Here is a 24,572-nt window from a genome sequence, read left to right as displayed (position 1 = left end):
GAAACCAGTTTGTTACCTCCTCAAGAAAGATCACATCCTTCCAAAATGAGAAAGACCAGCGAATCAAACCACTTCTCTAAAAATAGACGAACCAAAATTAATCCAGCGAACAACATCTCATGGGGTTGGATGGTAAAATCCCAGCTTGGGTTCAAGAGCCGCTAGCACAGCACTGACTAAAGTACATATACTTCGAGCAATTTACTTGAAAACTGAATTTAGTATATGATCCCATCCCCAAAACAGAGTCTGCAAGGAACAAATTTTCACCAGATTTGTGGTGAATTATATGTGTAATGTATTATTGTTCCACTGGAGCAAACAAATGCAGTGGAGTAACGATTTTCACACTTATGTAGTTGTAGTTCTGCACATTAATTTTTTTAGAAAAATAATACTAAAAATACAATATCTGGTCACTACAAAAAAGATAGAAAGATCAATGGATATAGTACATTTTTATCTGCATATTTGTAAAGATATCATTAGACAAATTTAATGTTAAACTTGTGAGTGTTACATGAAAAAGTACTACTCATTTCAACAGAAGTACATCATAGGAAGAAAAAGAAGTTAAATAAAAAATATATATCTGTTGTTTGGTTGCAATAAGTTTATATTTTCATTTCTTTGCAAGAGTTCAAACAATAGTAAATTGGACACCCCAACAGCTGGATAGATCGAGAGCTGAGCACAGCTGACTTGGTAAGGACTTTAGTGAGAGATTCTGTCTACCTAGATTCTGGATTCCAGTCCTTGACTCGATAAACACAGTCCTCATCTTTTCCTGAAATAAAATTCTTGGTGGAAAATGGTACATGCACCTCCAACCCGTACTCAAAAATAAAAAGATGAGTAGACCCAAATCACTCATGTCAGCTAAAACATGCATCACTCCTACTCACCTACAAACTTTGTACGGCACCTCGAATATTGGAACTTGAATTAGTAATAACAAACTACATGTATAAATATTTAGCATTATAGAAGGTTGAGAATTCTCAAGCCTATATATGCACCTATATGTTCACCTTTTGTTAGTTTTTTAGTAAACTTTTAGTTATATACATTTGTTGGGTTGTTATCTGTTTCTTCGCCACAACTCGTTAAGGCTGCCAGTGGGCAAGGTTGAACGAGAAGAACCATTGCTAGGCTCCCTGCTTTGTTGGGCCAGGCTAGGCAAAGAAGTCAAGTGAATTGAAGCAAGTTTGAGATAGTAGTTATAGGAAAAATAACTTGCTTCACTGGTGCACCCTAAACATTAGTTCCTGCCAATTTTGAGAGTTGATTGGAGTAACAACATTCACTTGTTACACCATTCAATTAACTGAGCATGTCAAATGAAACAAGAAGGAGGATGTATAGGCATAATATGACGACAAGAGCACATAAGCAAGCTACATGAAAGTGACAATGAGATAGCTACCATAAAGACCAAAGGCCAAGGTCAAACAAGCCAAACAAATCAAGGAGATAAACACGGAGAAGAATTATTATTAATTGGCTTATTCTCAGCTGAATGAAGACACAAATCCCTTCAAATAAATAATTAACCTTCCACACAACAAGATCAACAAGAGAGGTAAAATCGAGAACGCCCAATCCGGAGCACCCAAAATTAACACACTTGAACAATAAGATGCAAGAACTCCTACGAGCGAGCTAGCTAGCTTTTTGGCTCTTTCAAGGAGTGATCGTCACCAGGTATCAGCTTGTCATCTTCCTCGAACTCAACCCAGACCGTGCTGATCGTCGTCTCCATCTTGCGCGCAAACGTCGAACCACCACCGTCGCTGGCTTCCGCCTCTGCCTCTGGCTCTGCTTCCTGGCCGTCTTCTTCCGGGATCGGCATGGGGAACATCTCCATCGCGGCGGCCTGTGCCGGCGTGACGACCCTGACGAGAGGGTACTCGAGGCTCTTGCTCGCGTTGCTCCTCTTGCACTTGTGGTAGAACTCCTTGAGGTCCGGCGTCTGGGTGCACGCCTTCTTCAGTATCTCGTGAGCCGAGACCCTCAGGGGCTTGCTTATCCCGGCGAGGCTCCTCGACCGCAGCAGCACCGCGTCGAGGCCTTCCGTGAAGGCGTCGTAGACCTTGAAGCTCTCCCGGAGCACAATGCCGAAGGCCGACCGGGCGGCGGCGCAGGCGCTAGTGTTGTTGTCTGGCAGCAGCTGGATGGCGAGGTCCAGCAGCCTCTGGCACATGGCGAGCTTGAACAGGAGCGTCTCGGCGTCGGCGTCGTGGGAGGAGGAGGGCGGGGGTGGGGGCTTGCCGTCGTCATGGTTGCGCGTTGGCGGCTGCCGCGCGGGCTCCAGGTTGCCGGCCTGGTTGATCACCCACTGCATGCGCTCTTCGAGGTAGGCCGAGTAGCCATGGACGAAGGCGCACGCGCCCGTGGCGACCGCCGCGCCGGCGCTGAAGTACGAGACGCCGGCGGCGAGCGGGGAGCAGCTGCACCGCGGCGCGTCGACGCGGAGGTCGCGGGACGCCCAGAGGCCGCGGAGGTCCTGCTCGAAGTAGCGGTCGCCGGCACGGAGGAGGCGGTGGACGAGGAGCAGCGAGCGGAGCGCGGCGGCCGGGGCGCGCACGGCCTCGAGGCGCGCCGTGATGCGGCGGGAGAGGAAGGTGATCGCGCCCGGCGCGTTGGAGACGAGGAAGAGGATCTCGTGGACGTGTCGGTCGTCGTCGCCGCCGCCAGCGCTCCCGGTGCACCGCTCCACGGCCGCCTCGATGTCGGCGAGGAGGGCCCGGTCCGGGACGGCCGCCAAGGAGGCCTTGGTGGACGCTGTGCCCGCGTGGTCCATGAGTGACCCGATGGCTGCCCAAATCTTGCCCTTGAACACCTTCATGCCTTATATGCCCTCATGCGTCACGGGAGTAGAGAGAGGGGGAGATCAGAAGAAGAGAGAGATGGTGCATGGGAGTTATAGCACACTCCCTCTTGTGCATGCAGTCACCTGCAAGTGGGCCTAGAGAGAGAATTGAAGGAGCTATAGATGGCTATGACCATGGTCGCATGGGAGTGTCATCTTCACAAGAAATTCTTGAGAGCAGCCTCTGAGCACATCAACAAGTCCACTATTAGCCTTATGACTTGTGAAAAAGGGGTAGCAAGAGGAAAGCGAGCTCCCACTATATGAATGAGAGAGAGAGGTAGAGAGAGAGAGTGCGAGAAATTATATTCGGAGGTCAACTCTTGGGTGGAGGAATCAAATGCCTTTGGAATGAGGTGCCTCACGCATCAAAGGCTTCTTCCATTGGCATTTGGACAGGAGGTTTGACCCAAACAGCAACAGTTTTTTTTTTAGTATTAGCAAATGGATTCCTACACATCAACATCAAACAAGGAGCTTTTTGAGAGGAATGTAGGATTTGGAACTAACTAAAGGTGAACCACAGTTGAAACCCACACTGGAGTACCTGTCCCAATAGGAACAAGTCACACTACATATATTCGGCTCCTAGCTACATATATAGGTGAAGGATAATGTTAGATTTGCTTTACACTCATATACATAATTGGCACAAGAGAATGGAGGGTAGCACGCTTTTGATCTGCTCATGGCGCATGGTTTAACGAAGGCGTTGATGTTGCTGCTCCGGCGCACTTTGTAGGGCAAAGTGTGTCACCGGATGCGTGGGCAAATCGGATTGCGAAAAGTGTAGGCTGAACGATTTCACCAGAAAGATTATTTCAATGGAAAGGAAAAATTGATGGTGCGTGATTCCTAGCCATTTGAAACAACTCAACCCCACATATATTCTCCTTGTGCAATATTGGATGCGATAGCGGTGTGGTTAAAGTAGCTAGGAGAAATAATGGTTAAAGAACTACAGTTTCTCTTTTTGTTGGAACAAATAGATCAAGAAGGAATAATTCAACAGTTACGACATTGTGCAACTTATTATAAGTACACTTGCACTGAACTAAGGGCCTTCTTTTTTTCATGAATCAACTAAAGGACTAATTTCAGTGAGCTAGTTATTCACAAAAAAATATCGTGTGTGCGTGTGTTCTCTCAACCTGCTTGTGCCTTTCCTTGCTTGGGAACAACAAAATATCGTTGATTTTTCTCAATTTTGATCCAAAAATATTGTGATCTCCATGACTGCACTTTGCCTGTGTTACTCTCTGGGAACTACCCCAAGGCACACCATTTTTGCTGTTTGGAGAACAAAGATTGCTTTTCTAATCCTGGCGAGCAATTCATTTGTGGTGATCACTTATGTAATGCCATCCTCTTGTGTTTTCCTATCACTGAGTGTATGAATTTAATTTCAGGCGCCTCTAAGAAAATATATATTTGGTTAGGGGATAAGGAGGTGGTTGTGTAATGGTGAAGTACTAATTGTTGTTTTTTTGGTGTGTGTGTGTGTGTGTGTGTGTTCAACTCTGCTTGTGCCTTTCCTTGCTTGGGAACCACATAATGTTGCTAATTTTTCTTATTTTCGATCCAATAATTGTTGAGATATCCGTGACTGCACTTTGCCTGTGTTTGGAGAAAAAATATCACTTTTTCAAATCCTGACTAGCAATTCATTTGCCGTGATCACTTATGTGATGCCATCCTCTTTTGTGATGAGTGTATGAATTTAATTTCAGGCTCCTCTAAGAAAATATATTTTTGGTTAGAGGACGATGAGGTGGTTGTGTCATGGTGAGCGACTAGTTTTGTGTGCGCGCGTGCGGGGGTCGTGATATTTTAACACCACTTGCTTCTTATTGACAGAAGGATCAATCACTTCAGTTCGTATTAAACATTATTGAGGTTTTAATCTGCATGTTCAAATGAGCTAAGTGTTCCAGTTCTACAAACTTTGTAGTTTCAAAACAGAAACACAACAAACTTTCTGATCCTCTGATTGCTTCCTCTTCTAGTGGTGGGTCGTTACTCACATGGCAAAGCCGTCTCCTTGCCCTCTATTGCACAGAGAACATTCCATTGGAGAGGAGCAGAGGAAAGTGAAAAGGCGATACTGGACAAGACTAAAGGCAAGGGAAGCGTTTCTATTTGTTCCAATTAATAACTTGCCTATTAGTGGAAGACACAGTGAACTCGAAATTTCTGTGCTAGATGTTATTCTTTCCTGGCCTTTGCCTTAGTTTGACAAATTCCACAGAAAAGAGAAGGTAAAGAAAAATAATGCCAAGCGGGCAAGGCACAACCTTCATGTGGTGCATGCAACACTAGCTCAGAATCTTCAGAGATTACAATAGGTGCAATTTGACGTCTGCTTTGCTACAGCATCAGATTCAAATACATTAAAGAGAAAGTAGTTTGTTGATTAATTTATCATCATTACATTGAGAAAAATATGTCCCAATAATTGAAGATAAAACGTATAAAATAGAGATGGGTCCAAAGTCTGTAGCAATACACACGTAAAGCATCCACCATACTTTAAAAAAGTCAAATGTAGCTAGGGATTCTTTTTTTTTTTGCCGACATACATTTTCTGTATCGTTGTGATTCCTTGAATTGTATTTTGATTAATAAATACAAATGATGAGGAATTAAATTGGCACTCGCTCCAGCGAAAAAGAGTGTTGTTTTGGGTGAATTTCTGAATTATTTTTTGTAATATATTTGCATATTTGCAATGAGCGCAAAATTGAAATGCGAAGATTAGTCTCGAATGTACTTTCATAAAGGTATGCCAAATTTTACAGATTATTAATGATTGCAATTGATGCCAACAGATTTATACCTTTTTAGGGACCACGTTAGCGTCAAAGTTGCCCATATTGTGGTGCAAGGAAGTAATACATTGATAACTTGTTTAGCATTCCATTTGATCACAAGTCATAACATGGAGCAACTAAAAATTTATTAGTCACTACACCTTTTTGTGATATTATTAGTTATTACACCTGATTTGTTTGCGCAAACAAAATGATTACAAATTCGAAGCTTTGTTGTAACGTAACTTAGCTCTACGGATGCAAATGTGTACCCAATGGGCAGTCCTGGGTTATCATCTTAGTTCATTTTCCTTCCATTTTTCATGCTCTGCAATCTAGATTAGCTGAATTTCACGGGGTTCGGGTTTGACAGAGTGACCAAGAGAAATCAAAACTAGCATCACTACTTGGCTCTTCTTATTAAGATGAGGATGGACATGACAAGGCAAAATAATTGCCCTGTTTTGTTTCTTGAAATTGGGAAATTAGCTTGTGCTTCCGAAATCTAATAATAAAGGCTAGTCTGTGCTGTTAACACTTAAATATTACTCACTGGCAGAGAACAGTTGCACTTATTTTTTTCAATTTTTTAGAAGGTATAACTTTGGATTCGAATTTAGGTTGAAGAAAACAATCCTCATTATGAAATTTGACATGAGAATACTAGCTACTTTGCAGGAATCTTGTTTCTGCCAGCAACCCAAAAAATGTTCTCGTTTTTGTTTATTTGAATTTAATTTACGCTAGCAAACATCGAAACATGATGAATGAACATTTGAGAGATAAAAGTAAAACGAGTGCCTAATTTACTACAAATGCTTAAAATAAATAGTTATATCATTGCCTTTCTTAGACAAATGAAGCCTTATGATCTGAGACAGTTGCATCAAGGTGAGACAATCTCTCCAAGGCCATTCCCAGCTTTCACAAAGTTAGGACACACACAGCTTCCATCACTATCGTGGAGCTGCAAAGATCTGGAGCTGCTGCGGATGCGCAAGGACAACTACACCGTGCAAGCCAGAAGAAGCCGCCGTGGCACCCGAGCTGCACCACCACTTGAATCATAATATCTACAGCCAAAATACCCTTGACCCCATTGTTGTCGCCGGGATTTGGCACGCCAGGGCGAGAGAGGGGAAAAAAAATCAGAAAAGGCGCTGAAACAGACCGCAAAAGGAATAGGGATAAACTTGGACAAGTCAAAAAGGCGAGGTTGGCAGAGTGGACGATAAAGCTTTGATAGGCTGCAAACTGGACAGGGACATGAACACATCAGAAAACCAAAAAGCAGAGGAGCCGGGGAAAGCAGACCGCGATCGATGCAGATATGCTTGTAAACTGCACAGGGCATCCGATCCGATGCAGTCCTCTCCCCTCTCCCTCCCTCGCCCATCTGCATTTCATGCTCCATTGACGAGCTGCAGCACCGCCAAAGTCAAACACCCACTAGACTGTGGTTTACACCATTCATAAGCTGCCTCAGAAAAGTTTGCAAAGATACGCTGCTGGATGGAAAGACGATGCTGCAATTGCTGAAGTTGAGTCAACGGGCTCATACGATCAACAAACAAATCTGTGGAGAATAGGGCATACACCTTGGAACTTTGTAACTGGACAGGTTCACAAACCATCAGATATTTCAGATGGCAAGTGCAACTAGACTTGAGGTGAAGTCAACTGAGCTTTCGGAGATACATAAAAAAGACATGGCAAGGCCAGCTGAGGAGCTTCATGTGTGGAAAAAAGTTACGAGTATGCTAGTGGCGATGAGGAATAGAAGCACACAACCTTTTAACGAATTAACAGGAGTACATGGTGATACATAATGCACAACTGAGATCTAAAGCTACTCCCAAATCCAATACAGGCGCGCCGGGAGAAGCTTGAAGAAATACAGGCTACTACAGTTAGTTGCTAGTTACTAACAACAGAAGATCTAGAATGTCTTTGACATACAACAAACAGCACATCAAGACCCTACACCTGGTCCTACACTGAAAGCAACAACTGAATGCGCAACCATGGGGCAGTGGGTCCCATGCGGATGTTTTACAGCGAGTCAAATTCTTGGTTCTACAGGCATGAGCGATGGATGTACCCACCAGGATCATGCTCGGGCTCTCTTGCTACTACCGCTGCAGTTCGGACACTTGTAGTGCTTGATGTGCTCGGCTTTGGCAGGAGTGATCTTGACACATTTGCCATGGAACCATGTTTCACAGGCATCACAGCATATCCAGAACTCATCCTGTCCGTAGTTGTCGCCACATGAACCACACAATGTGTTTTCATGATCTTCCTCTTCCTCATCTTCCTCGCCTCCGCTGTCATCCTCATCCTTTGGAGGTGGCATCTTGGAACCCCTTGAGTTGGGTTCTGGCTGGCGTGGTGGCTGTATATGTGTTTAGTGCAATAAAGTTAGCAGCTTATTTGAGGCTAAAACAGTTAAAGTAGAATGAATGGAATCATACTTTTGTGCCAGATTTATTGCTCTTGCTGCTGCTTTTCGGAGTTTTTTCTTTGGTTTGCTTCTTCGCAGTTCCTGTGACAACCTCATATATGGTAGGGAGGTTATTAATCATGACAAAGAGCCGCTTCCTGTAACAGAACCACAAAAAGGTGACTATATATAATATGACAATGAATGTCAGAAAATCCATCTAATTCCTTTAGAGCATAGAATAGTAGAACACCTAAATGCTCTTACAGGCCCCTAATTGTAAGGAAAACATACCAGCAGAAGTACAAAAGGAAAATTTTCCATATTATAGTTTGCAAAATGAAGTCTGGTATATACATCAAATTCCATTAGGTTATAATAAAAAGCTTTCCATATTATGGGTTGCATACTACAAAGCATCACATATCACCAAACTTGAATTCAAGAGATTACGGCCACATAGACCCAAAGTATCAAACACTAGTTATGAAGTTCAGAGTAGTTGGAGAAGACTATGGGCTTGTTTGGATGCGGTCCTGAGCCACGCAGATGCAGCCAGGCAGCAATCCAGACCCCAGGCCAATGAAATCGAGCACTTGGATGTGCTGCCTGTGCCAGGCAGCTTTCGCAGGATCAGAAGCAAACAATCCCTATATAATAGAACTCAAAAGAGTTTCTCCATCTTGCTACCAGTTAGAAATTAATGCAGTAAAGTTTATTACTTCAAAACAAACTGGTCATTTTGACTATCGATGTGTCTATTGCTATGATTTTCTAATATGGGAAAAGAATCTGCTATGTTAGTGGTAAGAGAGATTCCCACTGGATGGAAATTGAGGAATTACCCCTCCATTTAAGAGAGAAAATGAATATGTCAACAAAAATGAGCACAAGAGGACTGAAGCAACATTCAGACAACTCAAAAACATCAATGTATTCCTATCAAAATGTTAACATGACATAATAAGCTTGAAACTGAAAATATCAAGGGCACACAAAAAAAAATTATGTAGAACTAAATATTTTTAAGGCCAAAATAAATAATTAGAATTTAATGTCAAATGATGCAACTACATTTTCAATAAAAAATTTATCATGTGATAAGAAAGAAAAACAAATTTAATTGTTTAAAGGTTTTCCATTCATAAAATCAAGTTTCATCTTTGAGTTTGACCTAAAATTCTGAACTTTTTGTGATAAAATGTAGAATCAAAATCAATATATCTAACACTTTCCAGTTAGAACAGCAATTATCACAGCATGCCAACACCTTAGGTTACTACTTGCTGTTTTCTTTCTTTCTTTTTTGGCAATATCTCTACCACTCCACAGGGGTGGATACCAGCGGTGGGTCGCGGGGGAGGGGGTGGGGGGGGGGGTGTTCTCGAGCCCTTCCTACTGCCGGGAATCCCATGGAGCCCCCCCTACAAATTTGAGGAAGAAAGAGGGAAGGGGAAGCGGGAGGAGGAAGAAGAACAGGAGAGCCCCCCCCTGGGGCTCAATCCTGCCTCCGCCACTGCCGCTCCACAATAATCACAATGTAGACTACTATAACTAATGGATGCCAATACAAACAATGTTGAAACAGAGAGAGGTAGGGCTGCAGGTTTCTTAACAAGAAATGCTAAAAGATTCACTCAGGGAACCTCTTAGTTGTAATGGTCAGTTAACTTCAGCGACATGCTACAGACTAGAATCATCACTCCAGAAATTTAAGCAAAAGAAGAACAAGTAGACATTATCTTTGATTTTTCTTTTGTTGTTAAATTGGATCCTAGCAAATTATGTAAACAGCATGCCAAATTGTCATAACTGATTCCCATTATCTTGTGATTATAATGGCAAAATAGTTCTGCACCATGACTACAGGGAAGCTCAAGCTCCTAAGAAAGTTTTCATGCCTGACCAGGACAGAGTAAGGCCCCCAGCTTTCCTAATGAAACTAAATTGATTGAAAAAAGAATAAAGAAGCATACACGTTGACAATGTGGATCCTCATCTATTGCAGTCAACAGAAGATGGTGATTGGTGAGTATATGCATAAAACAAACACTCAAACAAATCACACGTCATGAGGAAAGAATACAATAAGTAGAAGCAATTCAGTGTGAAGTGATAATCAATTTCTAGTTTTCTATCAGTCAAGCTGAGTTGTTCTGTTGAATCACTTGCTAGATGTCTTCCTGCTTATGGATTCCACTATTTTTCAGTAATGGAATTAGGGGTTTCCACATTTCCCAAAAAAATGTGAATGATCATGAAATGCAGTTAGGAGTTTCCACATTTTGGGAAAAACCGAGAAGGTTCATGAAATGATAGAACAAATAATATGTGAGAAATCATAACATGGTAGCCCCGGCCCACGGTGCAGCAGTGACCAAGAAAAACACACTGCACAGAATAAGATAACTTGGTTCGTTCATGATGGGAAATAAGGAAATGGCAGACATGATAGAACAAAATCAAGGATCATATCTTGGTACCCTTTCCTCAAGGCGGTAACCAGGAAAAAAGAAGCACTCCATAGACTTAAAATACAGCTTGGATAGCTCATGAGGGGAAAAAGGAAATAAAAAGTGCAGCTAAAAATACGAGAAATTACACAAGCAACACCTAGTGCAGTAAGCCAGTAAACTAAGGTGTGTGTAGAGTGCCCATGAGAATACAGGTAAGGATGCCATCATCTCTCCTAATGCAAGATGTTTTAGGTCTAGTAGAGCATAACCAAAGCAAATGTGAATCAGTGGCAAGTGCAAATAGGTAGATGAATCAACAATACCTGACTGTGAGTATTGAGTAGAAGGAAATTTGAGATGGCCCAGGTATGTGCATACTCTTTGACTCAAAGAAGATAGATCATAAGTCAAAGATGTTTAACAAATGACGTGACACGAGAGCTTGAGTTCAGTGTTCTCATGGAGCAAAAGAATCACTAATAAAGGAGGTTGCAGAAGATAGGATATCATGATCCATCTAACCATTCTAGCACTCGTGACACAGATCCTCATGTTGGCCATAGAAAAAATGTGTGAAGCAGGGACCTTCATCATGATCAAGCCTACAGTACTAGCTACACAGGACATCTTTTTGAGGTTCAAGTTCTGCCTGTAACCATTGGGCAGGTGCAAAAGAACATCAGTTAGGTGGATAAGCAGCCAGAACTGTTGGTGATGGCGTACCAATGACAACTAACATATAGTGCAAATGCATGTCCAGTCAGCAATATCTTGCAAATAGCATCCTCCATCTACGGAGCGGCAGTTTGAATACTACGATTGAATGATTCTGTATGGACTATTGAGGTGGCATGAACTCTAGCCAAAGACATCATAAATCTTTGCAAATAATGCTGCAAACTTCTAAACGCAAGAGTACACACAATTCTTGCATGTTGGGCAGGGGGATGGGGCTATTAAACCATCTGACACCAAATGGAACCACATGGAGTCATGGACTGAAGAATTCTTCAAAAGAATTCTCTGGCGAAGAAGGAATAAACCACAGCAATGAAAATGAGCGAGACAAACTACTTGGAAGATACCATTCCTTCGAAGGCTCCACTTATTCTCTGCCAAAATGTAAATCAGATAACTCTACCAAATAGCCATGGCCATCTCATCTGAATGATCTGACAAACAATAGTATGATTTTTGGTTTAATCAGAAAACTCTCCCTCCACTTTGCAAAACGAGTCTCAAGCTTTTAAATGGTACTATCAATAAGTCTCCAAAGCAGCATTTTCATTGAGAATCATAAGAACAGCAGAAGACCATTCTTATTATTTTCCTGCTAGCTTCACGCCAAAATTCTAGAGACAAAAGGAGAAGAAACCATGAGGGAATAGAGAAACATTAGTGAGCAGACTACACCACAAAAAAGCAATCTTGATTGACCGAATCACCAAATTCATTACCAAGAGACCAAAAACCACGAATACAATGTAAAAGATAAACCAACCAGGAGCAACTAAATGCAAAGCAATGGCAGCAATCTTGGTTGGAGAAGGCACCAAGATGCATGTGGAGATTATACAACTAGTGAACTTAGCACCAATGACGATTCTGATGACCTGGAATTCCAGAACAAATATCTCGAAGAGAGAAGAACAGAGGCGTATTGCCGTATTGGTCTTAGCAGAATGTGCTTCTCAACGAGACATTTCTAGAACTCAGGCGACCAAAGTTTAGATTTTCAACATAATCAATGCAAACAATGATAAGGAATAACTGCATAATAACAACAATAAGAATAAACCTCACTACTCAATAGCACACAAGCATAGTAATGTCAGATAACAAGATTGGGTACAGCAACATAAGAGATATAAGAAATAAATCAATAATAAGCACAATACCTGGATTCTTTGTCAAACCCAAATCTTGCTCCAAAGTAAAAGGCCACAGCCAGCAGCCAAGCATCACTATGCACCGCGACAAGTGACAACCAATCTTTCTCATCCATTCCATCACGTGCAAAATTAATTCCTAGAGCTGGCTCTGGAAGTTCAGGGGGAACCTCTTCTGCAGGCAAGTTCACTTCCCATGTTTCATTGGGAAGGCCATACAAACACAGATTCTCTTTCTCTGCAATCAAAATATTATGCCTTAAGCTTCTGAGACTCTGTCGAGATTCTTTCTTCTATGCTATTTGACTCAAAAGAAACCAGGACCAAGAATGTTTGAAAAAGACTGCAACTGTATGCGCACTGAAAAATGAAACTACAGGGGGGACAGAAAGAAACAGAAACACATGAAAACAAAAGTACGAATGTACAACTCAGGTTGTATCAGTCAATCAGGGTTTAGTGGCTACCAGTGTCCATTAAGATATCCCTTAAAACAAATACCAAGAAAAGCACATAGTAATAAGAAACTTAAGTTAAGATAGTAAAAGGTAATTGGTTATTCCAGGAGTAAATATAATACAATAACAGGAAGATTCCACTTGGATGCCAAGGAAATCTATTGGGCCATGATAAGGAAGTAACCTTGTGTCAGTGCTAGTCTCCATATGCTCCAGTGACTTCCCTAGTACATAGTATTATTCTTTTTGCGTCGTCACTGAAAGCGACCATGACTTCTCGCTTGCCCAAACGAAAGGCCAGAAATACCCCTCCTGACTCATGAGGTGGGCAACGTGGTCACCTGCCACTACTTTTACTCCCTGCTCTCCCGAACCCAAAATAACAGTACGGGTAAACGTCATCCAATTAGGAAAGTCGCTCAACACAGGGATAGAAAAAGAAAAGGAGCTCCCTCCTATACGCCATTCGTCCAACCTCCTTTTGTTAGCACCAAACTAATCTGATAGCAGATCGACAGCGAGAAGCACCAAAGCAACAGAGAACAATTCCATCAAAGTTTTCTGCAAGAGGTAAAAAGGCACAGAAGCTTTCCCTTCAAGGCCAAATTCCCCAAACCAGCAGAGAGAAAAACTAATCCAGCAAAATCCAGGGATGAATCGAAGCGAGAAGCTAACTATCCCCAAAATAGGACCAAATCCACACACACACAAAAAAAATTACCCCTCCCAGCAAGGAACACAGAAATCACACAAGACCTCCCAGTCAAGCTCCTCGAAGACCCAATCATTCCGGCTCAAAACAGCACGAACGCGACCGAATCGCACGAATTCCATGCTCGAGTACGGCGAATCGGAGGAGCTCACCTGGGTCGCACTGCTGGTAGAACTTCTCCACGTCTGCAAAAACCCAGCAACAACGGGGAACCAAATCAGCCACCCAGGAACCAACCGATCGAAGGCTCCGGAGCCTCAGGAACCCCCCGAACCGTTCAAAAACCCCGCGGAAGGGGGGGAATGGAAGGAGGAGCCGCGAACACGTACCCGTGGTGAGCGCCTTGATCATGCCGGCCCGGCGCGCGCGGAAGTCCCGGAACACGTCCTCCGGCGTGCGGGGCGTGCCGCCGCCGTCCATGTCCCCGGCGCGGATGCTCGTCGCCGGAGCTCGGGCAGGGGGCGGGCTAGGGTTAGGGTTTCGGGGGGCCGCCGAGGCGAGGGGGGTGGGGGGAAGCTGGAGCTTGAGGACAGCGAGACTGCGAGAGCGACCGGGATTTTTAGACGAGGCCGGAGGGAGGGGACGCCGGGGGGGGGGGACCAGGGCTCAGATTTTGAATCACGCTGAGGGGGTGGATGAAACGTTTGCGGGGGCTACTTTTGCCTGGAGGAATTACGTATCAGCCCCTGTGGATACTATGCTTTTCCACTTGCGCCCCTGATGCGGAAACGGTCAGCCGGCAAGCCAGGCGCGGTCATGCCGGGCCCACTTGCCAGCTAGCGTAAAATTGCCATTTTTTGAACTGAATAAATATGCCATTGAGGATGCAGGACTTTACTTACTACTAGCATATACTTATGGAAGATTAAGATGTTTTCATGGATAAATATAAATAAGTAAATAACCATATCTTGTTCTGGCAGGATGAACAGAAGTAGAGAACAGTGATTTCAAAACCGAGGGGCATGAATGCCAGTGAAGTCTGATGAATCTCAATCTTTTGAATGCTTGTGATTTGGTTTCAAGTATAACAGTACAACAAAAGAAAGGACAGCCTCAAGTGGGAACAGACCAACAGTTGAGACTGATGCCAGAAGCTGGTGCTGCATTCACTCACAGGCATCAGAATCCTGCATGCATCATCCCAGGAGTTTAGTTTCATTGTCACAATAGATCATTTCCAGCCTAGTGTCAACAAAAGCAAGAATGGTGAAGATACACAGAGCTGGCGCAGTTGACAGCTACACGCAAACAATGTTACAATCCCTGTAGGGTGCCACAGATGCCAGATACGCAGCTCTTGATTGAATGATTGTCCTCTTCGGAGCATCATCAGATCCTAAATGAAGATCATGTGCAAGATAAGAGTGCCAGCACCAGAATGGGCCTTTCTTCAGCCACCAGCAGAGAAAGCGCGAGCCTCCTGTTTATTCAGAGGGATGATTTGTTACGGCATTACTAAACAGTGCGGTCTCAGAACACCATTCACAGACTTTGTCTCCTCTGAAACAATTGCAGACTTACCTCAAAAGCATATTCTGAAACAATTGCCATCCAGACCGGGGCCTTCAGCATCCAGATTGGGTTTTAATTGTGCCAGCAGGTGAATCTCCATGTGATTTGTATGTAACAGTTGTTAGAATGCAAATGCAAACAAAGAAGTGTCATTGCGTCATCAGTAGGTATTCCAGATTTTTCTAAGAGGGTGAGTTACAGAGTAAGACAAAGACCCTACCCTCATTCTGTATATCTAGATGTATAGCAAAATAGATGTATTAAAAAAGCCGAAACGAATTGTAATTTGGGATGGAGGCAGTTCGAATGGAACTTGCTTTGAGGATACGTTTCAGCAAAGCCTCTTTGGCAATTTTGTATATCACTGGAGATATTGTGCCTTCCTCGGCAAATCTGATAGCATCACGGTGCAGATCATTACACCGCCAAGCAAAAGGTCCTTTTGAGCTTTCGAAAACTGCAGATAACAGGTCATTCTTGGCATTTCTTGACCATCGTTTCAGTATATATTTATCAGGAACCAATCCCCTGCCAGTAGCAACAAAAACCCTTAAGATATGCCGACATAGCATCCCAGCAAATTCAAATCTGTGGCAACTGCAAATTATGCTGTTCGCAAGAGCATTATAGACAACAGTGTATGTACTATTGGCAATGCCAGATTTAGTTGCTTCAAATTTGCTAATGCCTCCATTTTCAACCAGCTGCACTAAAAGGTCTGACGATCCAACAAGCTCATCCTGAAACAATATAAATTTGGTGTACAGCTCAGCTGCTTGTCTCTCCATTGGGTATGGAGTCTTCATTACCATCTTGCAACAGAAGCTTGCAAAGACTTTCTGGTGTTCATTCTGATAATATAATGTAGTAGCATAGCTTCATCAAACTGCAATACCAAATCTGGTAGGCCAGTCGCGATGAAATTCCTCCGTAAAAACTTCAACATTGTCTCCCGCTTCGGTGCATTCACCATTTCACCGCTTCTTGGATTCGAAAGGGCAAGGTCCTTGGCTAGCAACAGGTGCCGGGAGCGCCAGTGATTCTCGGAAGAACGGCAGGGAAAGACCAGCGAATAAGGGATTCTCTTGAGCTTTTTGGGTAAGCAAATCTGGGGGGAATTGCTTCGCAACTGGAACTATGGACAAGGCGCGAGGGTAGAACTAGTGCGAGCTGGGAGTGAAGAGGGAGTGCGGTGAGGAGGGCGAAGTGGCGGCGGCCGGCCGCCGGGGAGACGAGACCGCAGTGACGGCGCTCCCTCGAAAGCCGGACTGATGTGATGGGCCGTGGGATGTTGGGCTCATAGGCCAAAAATTGAACTCGTGATGGGCCAACAGGATCTCTCGGCTCAAGAAAGGAAAACAGGCCAAATGTTTTCAGAAACCTTTTGCTCCCTCCCTCTGGTTCAAAAAATATGCTGGATTTCCACTAAAGCAATGTGATGGGCTTGCATGCCCTTAAGCTAAACTTGGGCTGAATGGGCCCATGGGCCGTGGTTTTTTCCTGTACTCAAATAAAACTTCTTTTAGACGGTTTTTCTGTGTGGTTCTCTGAATCAACTAGCTTAAAACTTCTTTGTGTGAGTTGAGGTTTTTAAAAGCTCTAGACGATTTAGACAGGGCATATTTTAGTTCATTTTTTATGATCTCATCAATCTATATCTCTTTAGATTTTACTAGCTTAAAAATTGTAACTAATCGCTTCTCACACTGAATTTTTTTTTTCAGAAGGAATGATGCAGAGGAGCCTCCCGGTGCCAGCCCCGAGGATTGAATCCAGGCTGAGCCTCACACTGAATTAATGCAAACAAAATTATCCAATTCACCCCACTCGGACTGCCTCGATGGCGACCGGTCACCTGTACTCCTACGTGATTCCCTTCCATGAGAGCCGAATTGCTCTCGCACCCCACTGGGCGGCACTTTGTCCTACTACTTGCCGCCGAGCTCCAAACCAAGAACACACAAATCCGTTGACCACTATTGCCTCGATCACCTAATGGCGTCCGGCTGTTCATCCAACGCGCTACAGGTATGCATGCAGCTTGCTGGCAGTCGGTCACCTCTGTACCACCTTTTGGCAGCGGATTACGGTCGCCTCTTCTCTGATCCGATTCCAATCAGGCGATCGCCGGAGCAGGGGCCGCGCCGGAGGCGCCGGTGAAGCTGAAGCTCTACTCCTTCTGGCGAAGCTCGTGCTCGCAGCGCGTCCGCATCGCCCTCAACCTCAAAGGTACCCCACTACCCAGCATGACTGACTCTGTCAGACCTGCAACCCGCATGAGCACCTGCTTCAGAAGTGTGAGCTGAACATGAACATTCTGATTTCTGAAACACAATCTGCCGGGCCGGGCGCGCCAGGACTGGAGTACGAATACAAGCCGGTGAATCTCCTCGCAAACGAGCAGTCAGACCCAGGTACTTCCACTTTGGGTACAGAAGTTCAGAGGTTCTTCTTAAACTAGTGTGTCCTCCATACAATCCAGGTGCATGAATGTTCATCTGAAACTGTGAACTGTCCTTTACCTCTTTGTCTTTGGATACAGAATTTGAGAGGTTGAACCCAATCAAGTATGCTCCGGCATTGGTGGACGGCGACACGGTCATCGCAGATTCCTTTGCAATCTTGATGGTAAGAAAGGAGATTCGCAGATGCAGAATTTGAGAAAGTTTTTGAGTTGCCAATTGCCAAGTCATGAAGTCTGTTGCTTTTGGTGTAATAGTACCTTGAGGATATGTACCCCCAGCATCCTCTGCTACCACAAGACCCCCAGAACAGGGCTCTGAATATCCAGGTTCGTTCTTGTTTTGCGCCAAAACAACCATTTCACCGTGTACTCTGCTTTCAAAGTTTCACTTTAGTAGCATAACTGAGTTTATGAAAAAAATCATTTGAGTTCATCATGTCATAGTTTCTGGAAGAAAACATGTACCAAAATCATGTTCGGCTGAAGACACACTTAACTCCGGTGATGCGCAAAAAAAAAAAATATGCACAATATATTGATATCGGGTGCATCTTGCTCATGTGAATTAAATGTTCATGGTTTTTGAGTTGCAGATTGCAAGCATAGTCAGTTCAAGCATTCAACCGCTCCAAAACTATCCTGTTCTTGTGAGTTCGTTCGCAGAAACCACAGTTCTTTCTATTTGCAATAGATGCACTCTTTATTGTTCCTTTCTTTGTAACAAAATGATAACTTTTCTTCTGCACCTTGATTGCAGAATTTCATAGAGGAGAAGTTGGACTCGAATGAGGCGATTAAGTGGACCCAGCATCACATCAATAGGGGCTTCACAGGTTCGGTACTCTCCCATCAGTTTTAACAGATTTTGAAAAATTGGAAGATAAGTGTAACTGCACAAATCAAAAAAGGAAACTATCACGAAGATTTCCGTTTCGTATAACAGGCTGTTTCTTTTTTTATGTATATAAATTGTGATATCTTAAATCTTATTTCGTTAGATTTTAAATCTCTATTTACGATGTATTTTCAGCTCTTGAGAAGCTGTTGAAAGGATGCAATACTACATATGCCACAGGAAACGAAATCCAGTTGGTTTGTACCTTATTTCCAATTTAATTGTATATTTTTGTTTAATAAGGCAGAAATTTAATGATACAGAAACATGGATTGATGTTCAAAACCCGGCATATGCTTATATTCTCTAACAAAAATCTCTAGCTGAGCACATGAGCAGCACCAAACTACCAAACCAAAGTTTTACACTTTTACACTGCCCAACTTCCTACAATGAAGCACCTCTCGAGTTCAAAAATTTGATGCTACAAAATTTAGCTCACAATATTTGTGGTAGTTCACTCCGTTTTGTCTGAAATAGCTATATTTATTTAATGATGATGTACAGGCAGATATATTTCTGGAACCCCAGATATACGGTGGTATTAAGCGCTTTGGAATTGATATGGTAAGTACCACTGCCCTTGCGAAATAAAACTATATTTATTTTTGTTTACAATCTCAACAGGGGATGAACAGAATTGCAGGCTTACTGCTTGCAGTTGCAGCTAGCCTAGCATTAAAGCACAATGTGTAGTTCAATGGCACAATACCTTGTTTATTCTGTTTCCTTAAATCAAACATGCATATATAATTTCTCATGTGTTGGCTCGATGTTTGGTTGTAATCTTGCAGTTAAATAAGAATTTGGAATATGTTCGCCAAACAGCTTTCGGTTTCGATTTAACTATAAGAAAGGAGGGAATTTATGAACTTCATAAATCATCATATTCATCTGCTGGCAGCCACTTATTAGGTCATTTCTGCCTTGCAGTCAATTTACCCTGTTCTGGCAAGGCTCCATGAAGCTTATATGGAACATCCTGCATTCCTAGCTGCATTGCCAGAGAGGCAACCAGATGCGCCTTCCTCCTGAGCACGTATGCAAAACCTATTGGCTATTTGGAACCGCCTCTTGCAGCGCTATGTGTCATGGATCTAAATAGCAGAAATAGTGCCAATAGTTGTACTTCATGCAAATTCTAAGTTGATTTGTAACAAATGGTTATCTATTTATGTATGCGAGACAACAAGGAAAACTACCAGATGATATGTAGAAAATGAATATATGGCAAAGGAAGTGTGTGTTACAACTATGCTTGTTTATTACCATTTTTCATATAAACTTTTGTGACCCTATCAGATCAAAATTCCTGCAAAATCCACAAATTATTTGCACTACAGTGCAATGCTTGGCACATCACATTTTGCTCTAGAGAAACTTTCAATGTTAGTTACAAATAATACTATTCTCTACTATGGAACCGAATGCTGAAATTTACCAACAATATGAGCATTCCATGCTTACTGAATCATTGAGGGGCTCCTTTTATCACTGAAAAGTTTTATTGAACGCAATTCAATAATTCATAACCTTCAGCAGTTGTTTATACACTGAAATTGATTATACACTAAAAGTAAAATGACATTTAAATCAAAATATTCCAAATTTAGAAAGTTCCTTGAAAAATGGTAGCCAAGCCATTGTACAGAAATTATTTGTGAATAAAAAGTTATTGGACGTATACGTATCAATGATCGCAAACCATAATTAAGTGCAATATACTGATATACCCTTCGGAGCAGAAACTATATCATTTAATTACTTCCAATCTGCTTTTTGGGTGACAAGGCTTCGATAGCAGTTCCCAGAGGCCATGCGGCTTCAATGTAGTACTCGCCGTGCTTCACCTTGGATACAAATGTGATCTTCTTTGCTGGGTGCAGGCCTGCAGCAGAGCATAGAACCATATCATCTCAAACTTCAGATTGTTAAGAAATAAGAACACTAGTAATATTAAACAGCAGGGAAATTTCTTTCCATGTGCATTATTGATGATGCTACTCACCGAAGCCATCAACGAGCAGTGTGTACTGGTAAGTAAGATCCAGGCACAAGTATGGCACACTGGCGTCTTCAATCTTCGGGAACACAACTTTTACTTTCTTAACACCCAATCGGCAAGCCTTCCTTGCAGCGGTTCTGAATGCGGCAGGAGCCGCCTTTGCGCTGGGAGCTTTACTGTCTATGAATCCAACCTTCAAGAGAGAAGAAATTCAGTTATTTTGGCAGGAGCCGCCTTTAAAGGTACACATAGGTTGAGACATTGGTCGTTCCTACCTGTGAGGCAAGATAGTGGAAGCTCGAAGCGACGTAGAGGTTATTTTGGCCAGCTCCGCCTCCTCCGTTCCACACACCATCGAAGGTGCAGTTCTTTGTCTTGCATGGTGCGTTTAGGTTCAGTGCCTTGGTTATCTCTTTCCTGCACTTGCCAAAATCTGCTCCGTTTGGCGAAGCAGTTGCATCATATTGCTGCCCGTTGTAGGTGTATGTACCTTTAAAAAAAAAATTCAAAAGGCAACTAGTTACGGTTGGCATTGTTATTTAAGAAATAAAAAAAATATCCAAGTAAATTTTAAAATGTTAAGTTGGCAACATATATGCGTACCACTAAATCCACGCAGCATGCAGGAACTGAATGCCCCATTCTTTGCCTTCAGAATCTCTGCCCGTGCAGCGAAAGCACCAAAGCGCAAGTAACTGCAGTGCGAAGTGTTTGGCTGATCATTTTTAGTGCTAAGTACACACAAAGGCTACACTTCTTATCAAGCTAACGCAACATATTCAACCTGTGAACATAGACATTGTAATCTTTTCCTTTAAGATACTCTTTTGTAACATAGGGATCTTCTCCATCCGGTACCGCAGGAGCTCTTGCAGCAGCACATCCAGATATAGCATAGGCCATTTGCACCGAGCCACCACCCAAATCAATAACACCCACCGTCTGCGAGTAGTCTCCTCCCAATTTATCCAACAGATAGTTCAGCGCAACCTACATCTCATGGCATGCATGCACATTAGTGTTGTTATAATGAAAGGGTACATGAGCATATGAGGCATAAAAGAACAGAGGATATACAGATGAATTTTGGTTAGTTGCGGTTTCTTAAGAAAACCGCCACTGGAAACCATTTCTACTTGCGGTTTTCAGCTACAGTATGCCTCCTAAGATTTCTACTAACGTTCGGTAATGGTGAATGATGTCCGTCCCATAGAAATCAAGAAGAAGTGTCAAAGGAAATAATTTCCATACAGCAGTATCATACCCATAGGTAATGTCCTTCTTGAGATCCCTCAAGAACGTTGATCCAGTCGGGGTTGTACTGAAATTTGCTTTTTGTATGGACAAGATCCCTAACCTGTACGGAAAATCAACAACTAGTGATTTTTGAGCCCTATCAAAGTCATGCATGACATGTATGACATTGCATGCCAACACAAAACTTGAGAGTAGCATCTAACTACCGCTTCAAGAATTTCCTCTGCCTTTTCTTCACCAACAAGCCTCAGTCCAGCAGTTGCCTGCAAGTTTCATCAGTAAGATAAAAACCATAATTTAAATTTTTAAATGTTGCGCAGTAGAAGTTCAGACCAGTTTACTTTTTTTTAAGGCTATTTTGCTATACTGACACTAAATATGCAACCAAATATATTGGGTGTTTGTGCTAAATCACTTTACATCCTGGGGGCGCCAATGAACAGGAGCTTACAACCCTTGCCGACATCCAAGAGTCACTACAAGATATGCTATCTTTCCTGACAGTTTTGTTTTTTTACCTTTTATGACCGATAGATTTTTGGTATAATTTGCATATTTTCTAATTTTTTTTATCAAATCATCAAGAATATAATTCCTGACAAACTCATTCCCACGACTAAGGTTGCAAATTTTCCAAATATACTAAAAGCCGTTGGCCACTTTTTGAAAATTAGCTGGGAAATGTTGAAGTAGTGTGTGGAGTGTTTAACTAATGATCATTTTGTTGGACCCCCCAATTAAATATATATTTGTGTTTTCGATATAAGCACGGTCCTCAAACATGACACTTTGACATTATTGTACATGTATTAGATACACAATTTCAAATAAACTTAGGTATTTGTGAAAGTGGCTTTCATGGTAAATGTAGTAACGTCTTAATTATACGGTCAACCTAAAAAGAGTAGCAGAGTGTACACATTTTCTAATTGCTTGCAGTTATCTTTGAAGAGGTACTCTTATGGTAGCAAAATTTGTTTGCTTACTCCTAGCTTAAGAGGGGTTGTTTTCATAAGCCGGGAAGGGACGACGCTTTTGGCCTTCTCAAGAAGAGGTAGTATGGAGTTGGCAGCCTCTTGAGGTCGTCCGGCATACGAGCTCAGGCCGGGCTTCACCTGTGAACCAACAACCAACAATGTCCAGTCAAAGTGTGCCACAAATACTTGGCGAAGAATCGCATTCGTATTCCGTTCTTCTAATCGTACGCACCTTGGCGAAGAGCTCGATGTCGTCGCCGATCCCGACGAGGTCCATCCGCCTGTCGAACCTGAAGACGTGCAGCCGGCTCCCCGTGCTGCCGGCGTCGAAGATGACGGCGTACCTCCCGGGCCCAGCCGGCGCGTTCTTCCCGGCCGCCGCTGGCTCCTCGGCGACGCCGGCCTTCCGGCCAAGCACGGCAGGATCGGCGTGGGCCACGATGGCGTGGTACGGCGAGGACAGCTGCAGGAGGAGAAGCAACGCTGCCACGCCGACGACACGAGGAGCCATCATTTGCTAGCTCGCGGTGCTAGATCTGCTCAATGCAGGGAGAAGCCTTTGCCTTCTCCTGTACGTACTCTACTCACCGACGTAGGAGGAGATGACCGGAGGCACTAGAGCTAGAGACTAGAGCTTTGCTGCGTGCTCAAGTCGGCATGCAAGGGCTGCCTTTTAAAGAGTGGAGAGCACCTCAGCTATTTTTATATGACGACAGTGTTCAACGTGAAACGAGATGATTCGATTGGTATATATTCCATGCACAAAAGTTTTAAGTCCAACTTCTGATGGCGCGTTTTGTATGTATGGAAAGAATCATATTGAAATGCCTTCTATGGCTAAGCCGTGATCACATAGTATTAGGATACGATATTGAAATGCCTTTACCAAGTTGCACCCAAAACTTAAACTGATGGAAGAATCAACAATTGTTCATCACTAATTACCAGAAATAGAATTATCTGGATTCTTTTTCTAGTTTCTAGTCGGTCTGTTTCAGTGTGGTGAGCAGCATGGTGACACTGGTGCAACCGGGGGTTTGAGTAGTTGATTAAGCACAATTGCTCGTATTTATGTTGACTTAGACAAATCTCAAATACACCGATCCAATCTCTAGAAGGTAAAGTATGCATATGTGCTTTTAAGGGTGACCGTGTATATAGCATGTGGTCAAGCTAGTATGCACCTCTCTTTGCTTGCAGATTAAGGAAACTAATTTTTGTCGAGTGCTGGTTACACAAACACATAGTATAACATTACGAGGGCAAGTACATTGAACCCGTCTAACAGACCATCTAATGCAATGACACGTCACTACGAGACAACTTAACAGGCAACGTTTATAATAAATTATCTTTTTTATTATCTCGTAGTAGTACCGTATCCCTATAGTTTTCCATCCGGCTCGAGGCCCGTGGGCCAGCCCACGACCTGGCTTTTTGCCCCGGCACGGGCCTCATGCCATGCCTGGGCCGACGCCTTGGCACGTGGGCTGGCCCGGCCCGGCACGATTAAGCCTCCGCCCGACCAAGCACGTGAGCCGGCCCGAGCACAGAAGGCCTGCTAAGGCCCGGGAGCCCGGGAGTCTACGTGTATATGCATGTTTGAATGTGTATGTGTAAATGAAAGTGTTTGAATTTGAAAATGTGTTAATATTTCAATAAATTTCTTATCAAATTTGAAATTCTGAGACAGTACTGGATTAAAAGAAGGGGTCAATAGCTACATGGGCTCACGGGCCGGGCCGGCACGCATAACCCGTATAGAATATCGGGCCGTCCCGGCATGGATAATAGGCCTTCGCGCCGTGCCTAGGCCAAG

At 43.2% G+C, this 24,572-nt stretch overlaps 4 protein-coding genes across 4 annotated transcripts; 1 reads left to right on the top strand and 3 right to left on the bottom strand.

Annotated features, from left to right (window-relative positions):
- Positions 1-1,472: 1,472 nt before the first annotated feature.
- Positions 1,473-3,063, bottom strand: LOC112902828 (putative clathrin assembly protein At1g33340). The gene has a single exon (XM_025972015.1). The coding sequence runs from the start codon at positions 2,846-2,848 to the stop codon at positions 1,667-1,669; it is 1,182 nt and encodes a 393-aa protein (XP_025827800.1). The 5' UTR covers positions 2,849-3,063; the 3' UTR covers positions 1,473-1,666.
- Positions 3,064-7,452: 4,389 nt separating this feature from the next.
- On the bottom strand, positions 7,453-14,166 carry LOC112902789 (PHD finger protein ALFIN-LIKE 8). Its single transcript, XM_025971965.1, has 5 exons — positions 13,970-14,166; positions 13,793-13,825; positions 12,480-12,708; positions 8,157-8,283; positions 7,453-8,077 (listed from the first exon to the last, which is right to left on the bottom strand). Exons 1-5 carry the CDS (start codon positions 14,058-14,060, stop codon positions 7,793-7,795), a joined length of 765 nt encoding a protein of 254 aa, XP_025827750.1. The 5' UTR covers positions 14,061-14,166; the 3' UTR covers positions 7,453-7,792.
- A 2,900-nt stretch (positions 14,167-17,066) lies between these two features.
- LOC112902790 (glutathione S-transferase zeta class-like) lies at positions 17,067-19,769 on the top strand. Its single transcript, XM_025971966.1, has 10 exons — positions 17,067-17,183; positions 17,276-17,384; positions 17,513-17,569; positions 17,698-17,783; positions 17,875-17,946; positions 18,213-18,266; positions 18,377-18,452; positions 18,650-18,711; positions 19,022-19,081; positions 19,448-19,769. The coding sequence occupies exons 1-10, from the start codon at positions 17,151-17,153 to the stop codon at positions 19,547-19,549; spliced, it is 711 nt and encodes a 236-aa protein (XP_025827751.1). The 5' UTR covers positions 17,067-17,150; the 3' UTR covers positions 19,550-19,769.
- A 231-nt stretch (positions 19,770-20,000) lies between these two features.
- LOC112902787 (probable apyrase 3) lies at positions 20,001-23,433 on the bottom strand. Its single transcript, XM_025971963.1, has 9 exons — positions 22,986-23,433; positions 22,763-22,891; positions 21,983-22,039; positions 21,784-21,876; positions 21,304-21,509; positions 21,123-21,214; positions 20,795-21,009; positions 20,523-20,712; positions 20,001-20,402 (listed from the first exon to the last, which is right to left on the bottom strand). The coding sequence occupies exons 1-9, from the start codon at positions 23,265-23,267 to the stop codon at positions 20,272-20,274; spliced, it is 1,395 nt and encodes a 464-aa protein (XP_025827748.1). The 5' UTR covers positions 23,268-23,433; the 3' UTR covers positions 20,001-20,271.
- Positions 23,434-24,572: the final 1,139 nt, after the last annotated feature.

This window comes from Panicum hallii, chromosome 8 (assembly GCF_002211085.1).
Source record: "Panicum hallii strain FIL2 chromosome 8, PHallii_v3.1, whole genome shotgun sequence".
Lineage (NCBI taxonomy): Eukaryota > Viridiplantae > Streptophyta > Magnoliopsida > Poales > Poaceae > Panicum > Panicum hallii.
The sequence above is the reverse complement of the archived record's forward strand: the minus strand, read 5'-3'. Positions and strand labels throughout refer to the sequence as shown.

Excerpts from the sequence above, each read along its gene's own strand:
- LOC112902790 (XM_025971966.1), top strand. The coding sequence starts at position 17,151 with ATGGCGTCCGGCTGTTCATCCAACGCGCTACAG. Across the intron at positions 17,184-17,275 it reads GTTCATCCAACGCGCTACAG|GCGATCGCCGGAGCAGGGGC; the intron begins GTATGCATGCAG and ends GATTCCAATCAG. Across the intron at positions 18,453-18,649 it reads CATCAATAGGGGCTTCACAG|CTCTTGAGAAGCTGTTGAAA; the intron begins GTTCGGTACTCT and ends ATGTATTTTCAG.
- LOC112902787 (XM_025971963.1), bottom strand. The coding sequence starts at position 23,267 with ATGATGGCTCCTCGTGTCGTCGGCGTGGCAGCGTTGCTTCTCCTCCTG. Across the intron at positions 21,215-21,303 it reads TACAATGTCTATGTTCACAG|TTACTTGCGCTTTGGTGCTT; the intron begins GTTGAATATGTT and ends TTCGCACTGCAG. Across the intron at positions 20,713-20,794 it reads TCCACTATCTTGCCTCACAG|GTTGGATTCATAGACAGTAA; the intron begins GTAGGAACGACC and ends TCTCTCTTGAAG.
- LOC112902789 (XM_025971965.1), bottom strand. The coding sequence starts at position 14,060 with ATGGACGGCGGCGGCACGCCCCGCACGCCGGAGGACGTGTTCCGGGAC. Across the intron at positions 12,709-13,792 it reads CTACCAGCAGTGCGACCCAG|AGAAAGAGAATCTGTGTTTG; the intron begins GTGAGCTCCTCC and ends TTTTGATTGCAG. Across the intron at positions 8,284-12,479 it reads GGGTTTGACAAAGAATCCAG|GAAGCGGCTCTTTGTCATGA; the intron begins GTATTGTGCTTA and ends GTTCTGTTACAG.
- LOC112902828 (XM_025972015.1), bottom strand. The coding sequence starts at position 2,848 with ATGAAGGTGTTCAAGGGCAAGATTTGGGCAGCCATCGGGTCACTCATG.